Source organism: Chrysochloris asiatica, unplaced genomic scaffold, assembly GCF_000296735.1.
Source record: "Chrysochloris asiatica unplaced genomic scaffold, ChrAsi1.0 scaffold00048, whole genome shotgun sequence".
NCBI classification, from domain to species: Eukaryota; Metazoa; Chordata; class Mammalia; order Afrosoricida; family Chrysochloridae; genus Chrysochloris; species Chrysochloris asiatica.
The window spans coordinates 6,839,885-6,854,187 of NW_006408566.1; the positions used below are offsets into that span (position 1 = coordinate 6,839,885).

General features: G+C 37.9%; 1 protein-coding gene across 6 annotated transcripts in view; it reads right to left on the reverse strand.

Annotated features, from left to right (window-relative positions):
• SGIP1 (SH3-domain GRB2-like (endophilin) interacting protein 1) overlaps positions 1-14,303 on the reverse strand; it is a 360,328-nt gene that overhangs the window by 116,305 nt on the left and 229,720 nt on the right. For all 6 annotated transcript variants that reach the window (XM_006862443.1, XM_006862442.1, XM_006862446.1 and 3 more), the window contains 3 exons: positions 9,610-9,634; positions 8,632-8,683; positions 1,329-1,405 (listed from right to left, as the gene is read on the reverse strand). In XM_006862443.1, the coding sequence (XP_006862505.1) occupies positions 1,329-1,405; positions 8,632-8,683; positions 9,610-9,634 (154 nt within the window). The remainder of the gene's footprint in view (positions 1-1,328; positions 1,406-8,631; positions 8,684-9,609; positions 9,635-14,303) is intronic.

The following is a 14,303-nucleotide window of genomic DNA, read 5'->3' on the forward strand; positions in this document are numbered from 1 at the left end:
TCTGGAAGCTCATCTGAAACCTGTCCACCATGGGTGACCCTGCTGGTATTTAAAATACCAGTAGCATAGCTTTCAGAATCACAGCAACTCACAAGCCACCACAATATGACAAACTGACAGATGAGTGGTGGCCGTCAGGAATAGAGTGTCCTTTTAATAGAGAGTTCCTTTTTATCAGCAAGATACATTCTAATTCTAGCTATTAAAAATGAAATTTAACTGTATGAATGAATATAAAATAGGTAATCCTAATAATAAATGAAAGAAATGAATGTATTTTTTCTCTCTCTCAATATTGTACTTCCAAGTTGCTAAATGATTCAAAGACATTCCTGGGTCACATGCCCACCAACAATGTATTTTACTCAAGCAGTCTAATTGACACTTGCGTTGGTGAGGTGAAACAATCAATGTGGTCAGAGTTTGTATCACAGTGATAGTGACTATGATGGGTTGGCTCCATTATGATCCTAATATCTCCTGTGATTGTGTAGCTCACAAAGCATTTACTCCCTGACCAATGACTTATATAGATTCTTACTAATCCTTTTTACTTCTTTTGAATAGGGAATTTGTTAGTTTCTTTTTTAAAATTAAAGCTTCAAATTTTAAAATAATAGAAGTTTGCAAACTAAACTCACACGCTTTACAGAATACCTAGACTGAAACTTTTCTTTCAAATAAAAATCTGATGACACATTACAAACTTTACTCAAATTCTCAGTGGAATACAGATTTTCTGGAGTCATTGAGGATGAATGAACCTCTGACACTATAGCAATGAGATAACCTTTACACCTTAAACTTCAAAGCAATAGTCTGAACTGAACAAAGACTTAGCTTAGTTAGTAAAGTATGTCTGCTTGAACATTGTGCTCTTTTGAAGATTTATATATGTGTGATTAAATTGATAACAATAATTTGAAAGATTAGATGAGAGGTTTGGGGGAAAGTGATTTTATGTTAATAGTGATAGAATAATTTGGAAAAGGATAGCAGAATGGTGCTAGAACTTGAAGAATGTACTCAGTGCCACTGAATTGAATATGTAAATTATTGAAATGGTGTACCTTTGTGTATACTTTCACTAAATCATTTTTTTTAAATAAAATTAAAATAATATGCCTCGCAATACTTACATTTACTCTAGATAAACTATGTTGTTGTACTTAAGTGCTGCTGAGTTGGTTCTGATTCATAATGACCCTGTATAGGCTTTCTGAGGAGCAGCTGGTGGGTCTGAACTGCTAACTGTGTGGTTTGTAGTACAGTGCTGATTCACTTAACTGAAAACAAAAAAATCCATAGGTATACAGCGTTTCTTTTACCTTCTGTCTTCTGTTCACCAAAAGTTGATTCCAATGGTGGACCAAAGAGGGCCATAGTTTCATCTGGAGGCTTTTTGCTAAATCATATACATTAAGCAAAACAAAGAGAAAGATAGGGATTATTGAGGCTAAAAAAGACATACAAGTTTTAAGCTTTCAAATATTTCTCTAGGTAAGGCAGATGTGTGCATTTGTACCTGTCTGTGTGTTTACATTCATATAAGCGTGTGTATACAAAGCTCCTGTAGGCCTAGAACATATTATAAAGGATGTCAAATATATAAGTATGTTATAGGACAAGGGAGTTGGTAGGAGACAGATGATCCTTGGTTCTCAGTGGAGTCTTCTAGCTTCTAATTCCATTTCTCCCCACTCAATAGAGTAATCAAATCTCCTAATACCCTAAAGTAGCGCATCTCAGTAAGGAAAGCAGAGTATCAACAAAGCAGTAGGGAGAAGGGTAGTAATAAGCTAAACTCTCATGATTTCTGCTAACTATTAAGGGTAATCCTAATAATAATGACAGAAATAAATTTTTTTTTCTCTCTCTTTCAACAGTTTACTTCCAAGTGGCTAAATGGTTCAAGGTCATTCCTGAGTCATGTACCCACCAACAATGTCTTTTTCTCAAGCAGTCCAACTGACACTTGCATTAGTGAGGTGAAACAGTAAATGTGGTCAGAGAGGCTGGGTATAATATAATACAATAATCTAGATAGATTATTGTCAAAGGAATACATAATCTTCTTGATTTCTTCTCTAGACCAGATTTTCCTCATTGATCCTAATGAGTGCCCTTTCTCTCTTTCTGTTTGTGAGGTGAAGAGGTGAAGAGGAGAGGGGAGGAATTGGGAAAGGAGTGAAAAATGTAAAAGTATACAGCTTTTAAATAGCAACAACAGTCTTTTGGAAAACAATGCCATTTGTACCATATTTACTTAAGAACATACAGTATAAAATACTCTGTTTTGCCAAAATTCAAAGCACAGGAAACGATTCCTTTGGTGTTTAACAGGTAGAATGAATATATCATGAAATTGTAATGCTCTCCCTGAAATAATATCATCATATTTCAAATCAACATTCCAGACAGCAAAAGGCCTATCCAATTAGTGAGTGGACTACACATTCTGATGGATGATTATAGCATATGACAGAATGCTTTCCAAAGGTCTTCCTGGGGCTGCACTTATGAAAAATGATAGCATATTTGGACCATGCTATGAAAAAGAGGAAGACCTTAAATAACATGGAGTAACACAGTGGCTGTAAAAATGGCTCAAAGATTGTGAGAATAGCAGAGGACTGGATAGTGTTTTGTTCTGATATACATAGGGTTGCTATAAGATGGAACCAACTCAACAACATGAATTTTGTTGAGTTGGTTGCATCCTATAGCAACCCTGTGTACAGCATCTAAAAACAAAAACATGCACTGATACCAAGAGGCAGGCTCTTTATTAGCACGTAGCCAGGAGATGAGTTCAGAAGTTGCTGCTGTTGTTAGATGTCATCAAGTCCATACTGACTCACAGAGACTTAATGCACATAAGAACAAAACACTGCCTGGTCCTGTGCCAACCTCACAATCACGGCCATGCCTGAACCCATTGCTGTTGCCACTAGACCAATTAAATTCATTGGGGGTCTTCTTTTTTATTGACCCTCCACTTTACTAAGCATGATGTCCTACTGCAAGGACTGGTTGCTTCCTGATAAAATGCCCTAAATATGAGAGACAAAGTCTGGCTATCCTAACTTCTAAGGAACGTTCTGACTGTACTTCTTGCAACACAGATATGTTTGTTCTTTTGGAAGTCCATGGTACTTTTAATATTCTCCTTCAACACCATAACTCAGATGCATCAATTCTACTATGGTATTCTTTATTCACTGTCCAACTTTCACATGCATATGAGGTTATTGAAAATAGCCTGGCTTGAATTAGGTGCATCTTGGGTCTCAGATTGACATCTTTGCTCTTCAACACTTTAAAAAAGGTCTTGTGCAGCAGATTTGCATAATGTAATACATCAACTGATTTCTTCTCTGCTGCTTCTATGAGTGTTGATGGTTGATATGAGCAAAATGAAGCCTGACAGCTTCAAACTTTCCCCCATTTACCTTGAGGTTATTTATTGTTCCAGTGGTAAGGTGCAGGGTCAGAGAAAAATAGTGGTGAGGATTTTCATTTTCTTTACATTGAGATGCAATCCATACTGAAGGCTGTGGCTTTTGATCTTCATCAGGAGGTAGTTTAAGTCCTCTTCACTTTCAGCAAACAAGGCTGTATCATCAGCATATTTCAGGCTGTTAATGGGTCTTATAATATTTGATTTTGTCTTCTTGAGATATGCTTTGACATCTTCTATTAAGCTCTTTTATCTCATTTCTTCCCCTTACTTTAGCATCTCTACACTGGAGAGCAAGTTTTTAGAGTCTCTTCTGACATCCATTTTGGTCTTTTCCTTCATTCATGTCTTCTTAATGACCTTTTGGCTTCTTCCTGTATGATGTTCTTGATGTCATCCCAAAACTCTTTTGGTTTTCAGTCTTTAGTGTCTTAACTCATCAAATCTGTTCTTGAGAGGAGCTCTAAATTCAGGTGGGATATGTTCAAGGTCATATTTTAGCTACTGTGGATTTGTTTTAATTTTCTTCAGTTTTAGCAAGAACTTCCATAGGAACAATTGATGGTTTATTCCAAAATTTGTCCCTGACTTTGTTGTGACTGATGATGTGGAGCTTTTCCACTATTTCTTTCCACAGATATAGTCAGTTTGATTTCGGTGTGTTCCATATGCTAAGGTCTATGTGTATAGTTGACTTTTATGTTGTTTTAAAAGGGATTTGTAATGAAGAAGTCACTGGTGTTGCAAAAGTCTATCACGTGATCTCCAGCATCGTTTCTATCACCAAACCCATATTTTCCAATGATTGATCTTTCTTCTTTGTTTCCAATATTTGCATTCCAAACACCAGTAGTTATCAATACATCTTGTGTGCATGTTTGATCAATTTCACACTGAAGAAGTAGAATTGTTGTTGTTGTTAGGTGCCATCGAGTCCGTACCTACTCATAGCGACCCTATGCACAACAGAACGAAACACTACCAGGTCCTAAGCCAAACTCAAAATTGTTGACAAGCTTGAGCCCACTGATGCTGCCACTTGGCCAGTCCTTCTCGCTGGAGATCTTCCTCTTTCTCTGACCCTCCACCTTACCAAACATGATATCCATCTCCAGCGACTGGTCCCTCCTGACAATATGTCTGACGTATGAGAGTCTCTAAGGAGCACTCTGGCTGCATTTTTTCCAATACACATCTGTTGGTTCTTTTTTTTTTTTTTTTTTCAGAGAGACATTAGTTTATTACTGCAAAGCAAACAAAAGAGATAGCTTACTGACAAGGGAATTTACAAATGGTGATGTATAGCTGTGTCCAGTGGCGCTGGCAGGCTTATGAAGTTTTCTTGTGTGAGGGGCAGGAGCGAGGGTCCCTTTAGGTCATGGTCAATTAGGGGTGGTATGTGGAACTGGGAGAGGGAAGAGAGTCAAAGGTGCCAGGCTATCTGTCTCTCCTAGAGAAAAAAGAGGTTTCTGCAAGCATGGTTAGGGAAAGGGGTCTTCCTAGCATATGTTCCCAGCATAATTAAAGCTGGGAACAAGATAATTAGAGGAGGGGCTCTTTGCTCCTTCCTAAATAGCAGGGGCACATGGAATGGACAAAAAATATGGCTTTGAGGTGACTTTGGCACTGTCATGTGAAAGCCTTAATTTTGTGTCCCTACAGGGACCATCTAGTTTTTCTGGACTCAAGATTGTGGACACTGACACTCACTTGGTCCATTAGTCCACTGGACACATTATTTCCTAGAATTTTCAGGTTTCCTCACTCTTCTTCCAACAGGGAAAGCCTAAGAGATTCATCTTCCATGGGCACTCAATCAACAAGTGTTTAAGATCTTAGTTCCTACTTACCAAGGTAGGATGTAGAACACTGTCTCTGGGGGCTATGATCTGCAGATTGACCATTGTACCAATGCTTTTTATAGACTTATCCAGCAAACTTGCTAAATTATTCTAAAGACTAAACATATGTTCTTCTATATACATTATTCTATGAGTAAAGACAGTTTTATTGTTATTATTATTATTGCTAATCCTTAATTTTACATTCATTCTATCGTATATTGTCTCATTGCCATGGTTACAATCACCTCCATGCATCATCAACCAACTAAAGGGTATACCCTGCAACCCTGCCCCCTGCACCCTCCAGGTCTTCAGCACACAGTTGCTCTCCCTCTCTGGATCTAAAGTCTCCAGCTGCTCCATCGCTCCACATCATCATCTCTGTCTCCATTTCAGGCATCACTGCTTCTCTGGGTAGGGTCTTGCTCTCTGCTCTTCTCCCTTGATGGTCCTAGGGACCTCCGCTCCTAGACTGAAAAGTTAATCACTCCCCTCCTTGCTATAAAATGTCTACCTTTACATTTCCAACCCTCACAAGATCTGTTGGTTCTTTTGGCAGCCCATGGCACTTTCAATATTCCTCAATACCATAACTCAAAAGCATCAATTCTTCTATGGTCTTCCTTATTCACTGTCCAGCTTTTGCATGCACATGAGGTTATTGAAAATACTATGGTTTGGGTCAGGTGCACCTTACTCCTTAAGCTGACATCTCTGCTCTTCAACACTTAAAAAAGGTCTTGTGCAGCAGATTTGTCTAACACAATACGTCATTCGATTTCTTGACTGCTGCTTCCATGTGTGTTGATAGCTGATCCAAGAAGAATGAAGTCCTTGACAACTTCAGTCTTTTCTCCGCTGATAAGAATGTTGTTTATTGGTTCAGTGGTGAGGATTTTTGTTTTCTTTACATTGATATGCAGTCCACACTGAAGGCTGTACTCTTTGATCTCCAACAGTAAATATTTAAGTCTTCTTCACTTTCAGCAAGCAAGGTTGTATCATCTGCATATCGCAGGTTGTTAATGAGTCGTCCTCCAATCCTGTTGCAATCCTGATGCCATGTTTTTCTTCACATAACCCAGCTTCTCGGATTATTTGCTCAGCATACAAGTTGGATAAGTATGGTGAAAGAATAAAACCTTGTCACACACCTTTCTTCATTTGAAACCATTCAGTGTTCCCATGTTCTGTTTGAACAACTGCCTCTTGATCCATGTACAGATTTCTCATAAGCACAATTAAGTGTTCAGGAATACTCATACTTCACAATGTTGTCCATAGCTTGTCATGATCCACACAATTGAAAGCCTTTGAGCAGTAAATAAAGCACAGTTAAATATCTTTCTGATATTCTCTGCTTTCAGCCAAGCTCCATCAGACATCAGCAATTATATCCCTCGTTCCACATCCTCTTCTGAATCTGGCTTGAACTTCAGGAAGTTCTCTGTCAATGTATGTTTCTGGCTGTTTCTGTATTACCTTTAGTAAAACTTTATTTGCATGGGATAACAAAGAGCTTGTCCAATGACTTTCGCATTCTGGTGGGTCACCTCTCTTTGGAACGGGCACAAATATGGATCTCTTCCAATCAGATGACCAGATAGTTTTCTTCCAAATTGCTTGGCATAGATAAGAGAGTGCCTCCAATGCTATCTCACTTTTTTTGAAAGATTTCAATTTTTATTCCATCAATTCCTGTTGCCTTGTTCTTTGTCAATTCCTTCAATGCACCTTGGACTTTTTCTTTCAGCATCATTGGCTCTTGATCATTTTTGCTACCTCTTGAAACAGATGAACATCAACCATTTCCTTTTGGTACAGTGACTCTTTGTATTCCTTCCATCTTCTTTTGATGCTTTCTGCATCATTCAATAATTTGCCCAGAGAATCCTTCAATAATGAAAGTCAGGCTTGAATTTTTCTTCAATTCTCCCAGCTTGAGAAATGCTGAGCATGTTCTTCCCTTTTGGTTTTCTGATTCCAGATCTGATTCCAAATATTACATTTCATTGTAGTATTTGGCTTTATCTTCTTGAGTTGATCTTTGAAATTTTCTGTTTAGCTCTTGGACCTCCTCATTTCTTCCATTTGCTTTAGCATCTCTATGCTATAGAGCAAGTGTCAGTGTCTCTTTTGACATCTGTTTTCATCTTTTCCTTCTTTCTTGTCTTTTTAATGAGTTTTGCTTTCTTCCTGTATGATGTTCTTGATGTCATCCCACAACTCTCTGGTCTTCAGTCTTTAGTGTTTAATGTATCAGTAGAATTCTTTTATTTCATCACCACTGTCTTTAGTTGTTGGTGTGTAAATTTGAACAATAGTTGTATTAACTGGTCTTCCTTGTAGGCGTATGGATATTATTCTATTACCGACTGTGTTGTACTTCCAGATAGACCTTGAAGGCTTTTTGCTAATAAACATGACACCGTTTCTTTTCAATTTGTTATTTCTGCTATAGTAAATTATGTAATATTCAGATTCAAAATGGCCCATACTGGTCCATTTTAGTTTGGTAAGGTGGAGGGACCGAGAAAAAAAGAAAGACCCCCCCAATGAGATGGATTGGCCAAGTGGCAACATCGATGGACTCAAGCATGGCAACAATAGTGAGGTTGGCCCAGGATCAGGCAGTGTTTCCTTCTGCTGTGCATAGGTCACTATGGGTGGGTACCGATTCAATGGCACCTAACAACAGCAACATCAATGCCTCGGATATCAATTTTTATGTGTTCCATTTCACTTTGACAACTACTAATTTTCATAGCTTCATACTTCATACATTCCATAAACTGATTATTAATGAATGTTTGCAGTTTTTTCTTCTCAGTTTGAGTTGCGCCCCATCAACAAATGACATTCCCAAAAGTTTTACTCCATTTGAGTCATCACGGTCAACTCTACTTTGAGGAGGCAGCTCTTCCCCAGTCATATTTTGAGTGCCTACAACCTGAGTGGTTCGTGTCCTGGCATTACGTCTGTCTATATTCTGGTGTTCTGTATCATGTTCCAATATTTAATGTTCTGGTGCTATCTGACAGTATTCCACTACGATTCATAGGTTTGCAGTGGTAAATATTTAGAAGTAGTACGTTTTTCCTTCTTCCTAGTCTGTCTTCGTCTGGAAGCTCAGCTGAAACCTATCCACCGTGGGTGATCCTGCTGGTATTTCAAATATCGGTGGCACAACTTCCAGCATCACAGCAACTCACAAGCCATAGTACAACAAACTGACAGACGAATGGTGATGAGTTCAGAGGAGATTTGTTTAAATGTTAACAGAGCATAATATCTAGCTTAAAACATAATAATGTCTTCCATGCTTACCTTACAAGCTCTGGAGTTGGTGTGGAACGCCTGGGTCTTGCAACTTCTTCACCTGATGCACAAGAGAAAAGGACTTTTTAAGCTTCTTTTTTAAAAAAAAAAAACATTTCTCTGACATCACTTATTAGCTATGTTTGGAAACACTAAAAGATTTAAGTGCCTTAAATAAACAATTCAATATTAAAACTTTGTAAAATAAACCAAGAAAACAGGCCTCTCCCCTGGCAATGCAACAGTCATGAACTGAGCATATATAGTGGCATTTTCTCTGGCATTTGGGAAGTATTGTTTACCAATGAACTTCCATGATAATACATTAATTAGATGTTTATGTTGCAGAGTTTAGTGGAATAGCATACCATTCTATGAATATCTGCTGTGTTGATCCATTCTGCTACCCAATTATATGATACTACTAAGCCAGGTCATATTTATGAATCCAGCATTCTATGCCTGTTCTTTTCTTAAAATGCCAAGAAAATGTCATACTTTTAGCTAAATACCATGAATTTAGAATTAATCTGGGATGTGTTGCGTGCAGCAGGAGAAACCTGTACTCTACAGATATAACCTATGTCATACCACTTTGGTTGACTAAATTTTTATAGCAACACAAGAATGGTTAAGTGACATCTACCTTTAGTTCCTTCTATCTTGTTTCTCTTCCTATCCCCAACAACAAACACACACTTGATTAAATTCATTTCTAAAGTTAAATGATACATCAGAAGTTGACAATCTAAGAAAAAGACAGCAACGTTTTCCCAAAAGCACATTCCATTTAAGATTTCACACTTTCCCCATTCTGCACCTATACCACCCCTCTATCATTGCAGGATTTCTTTGCTGTAAAAGTATCATAAGTCTTAAAATTTGAGCCTAAGAGAACATAATTCAAATGTATGCATCTTCTAAGACCCAAGGAACAATTCCTTCTTTTAAATCACACTCTATTTCTTGTAGCTAAAATATACTTACTGGATAAGTTCCTTTTAATTGCACCCTAGAATTAGAAATAGACACTATAAGGTTTAAGACCACAGAGATGTTATGTACAATATGTATATTTTTGTCATTGCATTAAAGGGAACTAAGAAATGCAGATGGGCAAAATTTTTTAAAAACTGCATTCAAGTTGGGAATTATATACATACACACATAAATTAAATTTTCATTTGACTCAGTTATAGAGAGGAATGGAGGATCAGTAAACCCTCTGAACCAAAAACAAATACAAAAAAAAAAAATCCAAAAAACAAAACCAACCCTTACCTGGGTAGACTTGGTAAAGAGAAATAATGAATAGTCCATTAAAAATAAAACCAAACCTTGAATTCTAGCAGTCAGGAAAGCAAATCCAAGACTATCATAATCCATGAACCCATTTGATATTTGAAAATTATGGAATGTATTAGGGCTACTTCTGCTTCTATACACGTGGGATCCATAGTTACTGATATAAGCGGCCATCAGTTAACTAACACAATTTCAAAGAGATAAGTGGCAAATATTAAAGGAAAGGGAAATTTGCAAGCATTCCCACTGAATGGTCTGTTTTATTACATCAACCAGGGAATCCCATTCTATCGCTCTACATTTCTTCCACTTGCCTGCCAAGGGCCCACCAATCCAACTATTAGAAATTATTCTTTAAGCCAGGGGATGGGGAATGCCCAGCCCTCAGGCTGTATTGTTGTTGTTGTTGTTAAGTGCTGTTGAGTCCATTCCAACTCACCCAAGAAATCATTTGGTCGGACCCAGCCAAGGCAATTGCAATTCCAATCATCCAAATATTGTTGTTGTTAGGTGACATCAAGTCAGTACTGACCCATAGCGACGTTATGCACAGCAGAATGAAACACTGTCCGATCCTGGGCCAACTTTACTATTGTTGACACGCTTGAGTCCATTGATGCTGCCACTTGGCCAATCCACCTCATTGGGGGTCTTCCTCTTTTTCTCTGACCCTCCACCTTACCAAACATGATATCCTTCTCCAGTAACTAGTCCTTCCTGACAATATGTCCAAAGTATGAGAGACGAAGTTTGGCCATCTTGGCCTCCAAGGAGCATTCTAGATGCACTTATTCCAAAATGGATTTGTTGGTTCTTTTGGCAGCTCATGGAAATTTCAATATTCTTTTCCAACACCATAACTCATTGGCATCAATTTTTCTATAGTCTTCCTTATTCACTGCCCAGCTTTCACATGTATATGCGGTTATTGAAAATACCATGGTTTGGGTCAGGCACACCTTAGTCCTCAAGCTGAAATCTTTGCTCCTCAACACTTTAAAAAGGTCTAGGGCAGCAGATTTGCCTAATGCATTACATCATTTGATTTCTTGACTGCTGCTTCCATGAGTGTTGATAATTGATCTAAGAAGAATGAAGTCCTTGACAACTTCAATCTTTTCTCCATTGATAAAGTATGTTTATTGGTCCAGTGGTGAGGATTTTTGTTTTCTTTGTATTGAGATGTAATCCATACCGAAGACTGTGCTCTTTGATCTTCACCAGTAAATGTTTTAGGTCCTCTTCACTTTCAGCAAGCAAGGTTGTATCATCTGCATATCACAGGTTGTTAATGAGTCTTCCTCCAATCCTGATGCCATATTTTTCTTCATAGAACCCAGCTTCTCGGATTATTTGCTCAGCATACAAGTTGAATTTGTATGGTGAAAGAATACAACCTTGTTGCACACCTTTTTTAATTTTAAAACATTCAGTGTTCCCATGTTCTGTTTTAACAACTGCCTCTTGGTCCAGGTACAGATTGCTCATGAGCACAATTAAGTGTTCCGGAATACTCATACTTCACAATGTTGTCCATAGCTTGTCATGATCCACACAATCTAAAGCATTTGTATAGTCAATAAAGTACAGGTAAACATCTTTCTGATAATCTCTGCTTTCAGCCAAAAGCCATCAGACATCAGCAATGATATCCCTCATCCCATGGCCTCTTCTGAATCTGGCTTGCACCTCTGGAAGTTCTCTGTCAGTGTATGATTGCAGTCGTTTCTGTATTAGCAAAATTTTACTCACATGTGATAGCAAAGTGATTGTCTGATGATTTCCGCATTCTGTTGGGTCACCTCTTTTGGGAAAGGGCACAAATATGGATCTCTTCCAATCAGTTGGCCATATAGTTGTCTTCCAAATTTCTTGGCATAGCTGAGTGAGTGCCTCACTTTCTTGAAAGATTTCCATTTTTATTGCATTAATTCCTGGTGCCTTGTTCTTTGCCAATTCCTTCAACGCACTTTGTATAGACTAGGAAGAAAGAATGACAAACTACTTCCGAATATTTAGTCACTGAAAACCTTATGAATAGCAGAGAAACACTGTGAGATATAGTGATGGAAAATGAGCCCCTCAGGTTGGAAGGCACTCAAAATGTGACTGGGGAAGAACTGCCTCCTCAAAGTAGAGTTGACTGTGATAACATGAATAGAGTAAAGCTCGTGGGTGAAATGCCTGTGGGACCTTCATTTGCTGATGGGGCACAATTCGAAATGAAGAGACACAGCTGTAAACACCCATTGAAAATCAGAACATGGAATGTATGAAGTATGAATCTGGGAAAATTGAAAGTTGTCAAAGTGAAATGGAACGCATAAACATTGATATCTTAGGCATTAGTGAGCTGAAATGGACTGGTATTGACCATTTTGAATCTGATAACCACATGGTTTACTATGCCGGAAATGACAAATTGAAGAGGAATGGTGTTGTATTTATCATCAAAAAGAACATATCCAGATCAGCCATGAAGTACAATGCTGCCTGTGATAGGATAATATCTATGCTTATGAAGGGGAGCCCAGTTAATACTACTATTATTCAAATTTACACAACAACCACTAAAGCCAGTGAGGAGGAAATAGAAGAATTCTACCAACATCTTGAATCTGAAATTGATCAAACATGCAATTAAGATGCATTGATCATTACTGGTGATTGTAATGCAAAGGTTGGGAGCAAAGAGGAAGGATTAGTAGTTGGAAAACATGGCCTTGGTGATAGAAATTATGCTGGAGAACGCATGACAGAATTCTGCAAAACCAATGATTTATTCATTTCAAATACCTTCTTTAGACACATAGACCTTGCCAGATGGAATACTTAGAAATCAAATTGACTACATCTGCGGAAAGAGATAATGGAAAAAATCCATATCATCAGTGAAAACAAGGACAGGGGCAGACTGGAAAAGACCATCAATACTCATCTGCACATTCAAATTGAAAATGAAAACAAGTCCACAAGAGCTAAAATACGACCTTGAATATATCCCACCTCAATTTAGAGATCATCTGAAGAACAGATTTGATACGTTAAACACTAAAGACTGAAGACCAGAAGAATTGTGGATGACATCAAGAACATCATACATGAAGAAAGCAAAAGGACATTGAGAAGACAAGCAAGAAGGAAAAGGTCAAAATAGATGTCAGAAGAGACACTGAAACTTGCTCTCCAGTGTAGTGATGCTAAAGCAAATGGAAGAAATGAGGAGGTCTAAGAGCTAAACATAAAATTTCAAAGATCAGCTCAAGAAGATAAAGCCAAATATTACAACAAAATGTGGAAAGATCTGGAATCAGAAAACCAAAAAGGAAGAATATGCTCAACATTTCTCAAGCTGGGGGAATTGAAGAAAAAATTCAAGCCTCGACTTTTGTTATTGAAAGAGCCTATGGGCAAATTATTGAATGATGCAGAAAGCATCAAGAGAAGATGGAAGGAATACACAGAGTCACTGTACCAAAAGGAAATGGGTAATGTTTAACCATTTCAAGAGATAGCATATGATCAAGAGCCAATGATACATCCAAATATAACAGGGTAATTTTCAAGTTGACAATTTTATATGGCCAGCAAATGACATTATAAATATCCAAATGGCCCTTGGCAGAAGCAGGTTCCCCACACCTGATCTAAGCAATGACCCAACCTCTAGAGTTTCCCACCCTTGGCTTAGATGGTATCAGAGAACAGAGGATTATTTTCAATCCTTAAGGGGTAATGTGAATTGTTCTGCTGGATTTTCAACTTCCTTGGTGCCCATTATCTCTTCTTTTCCTCCAATTGTTCCTGTTTGTAATGAAAATGTCTACCTTTTACCTGTTCCACCACTATATTTGAAAGTAGATCACTTGTATTCTATATTACAGATGAAATGGAATTTTGTCCCAGGTTGAAATTTGGACTTGGAAATATTTTGGGATAATATAATTGGGTTTGTATGTTTTGGTTGTACAAGTGTTAGTTTTATCATGTTAGGTGTAAGTATGAATTTATCATTGCCCTTAGCTAGAGATTATGTATGGTTTAAGGACATGTATATAAGAGTCCTGGTGTGGTGCTGTGGGCTAATGCGCCAGATTGCAAAGCCATTTTGAACTGCAAGGTCGGCGGTTCAAGCTCACCAGCTGCTCCTCGAAAACTCTATACAGAGTTGCCATGGGTTGGAATCGACTCGATGACATTTAACAACAAGAACAACATACAGGGGTGCACTGTGACAGTTAAGGTGTTGTTTCAACTTAGCTAGTCCAGGATTCTTGGCGGTTTAACAGTTAAGATATAATTATCACCTCCATGATGAGATAATATATGATGCACTCACCCTCAGAATGTGATCTGAAGTGATCAACTCTAATATG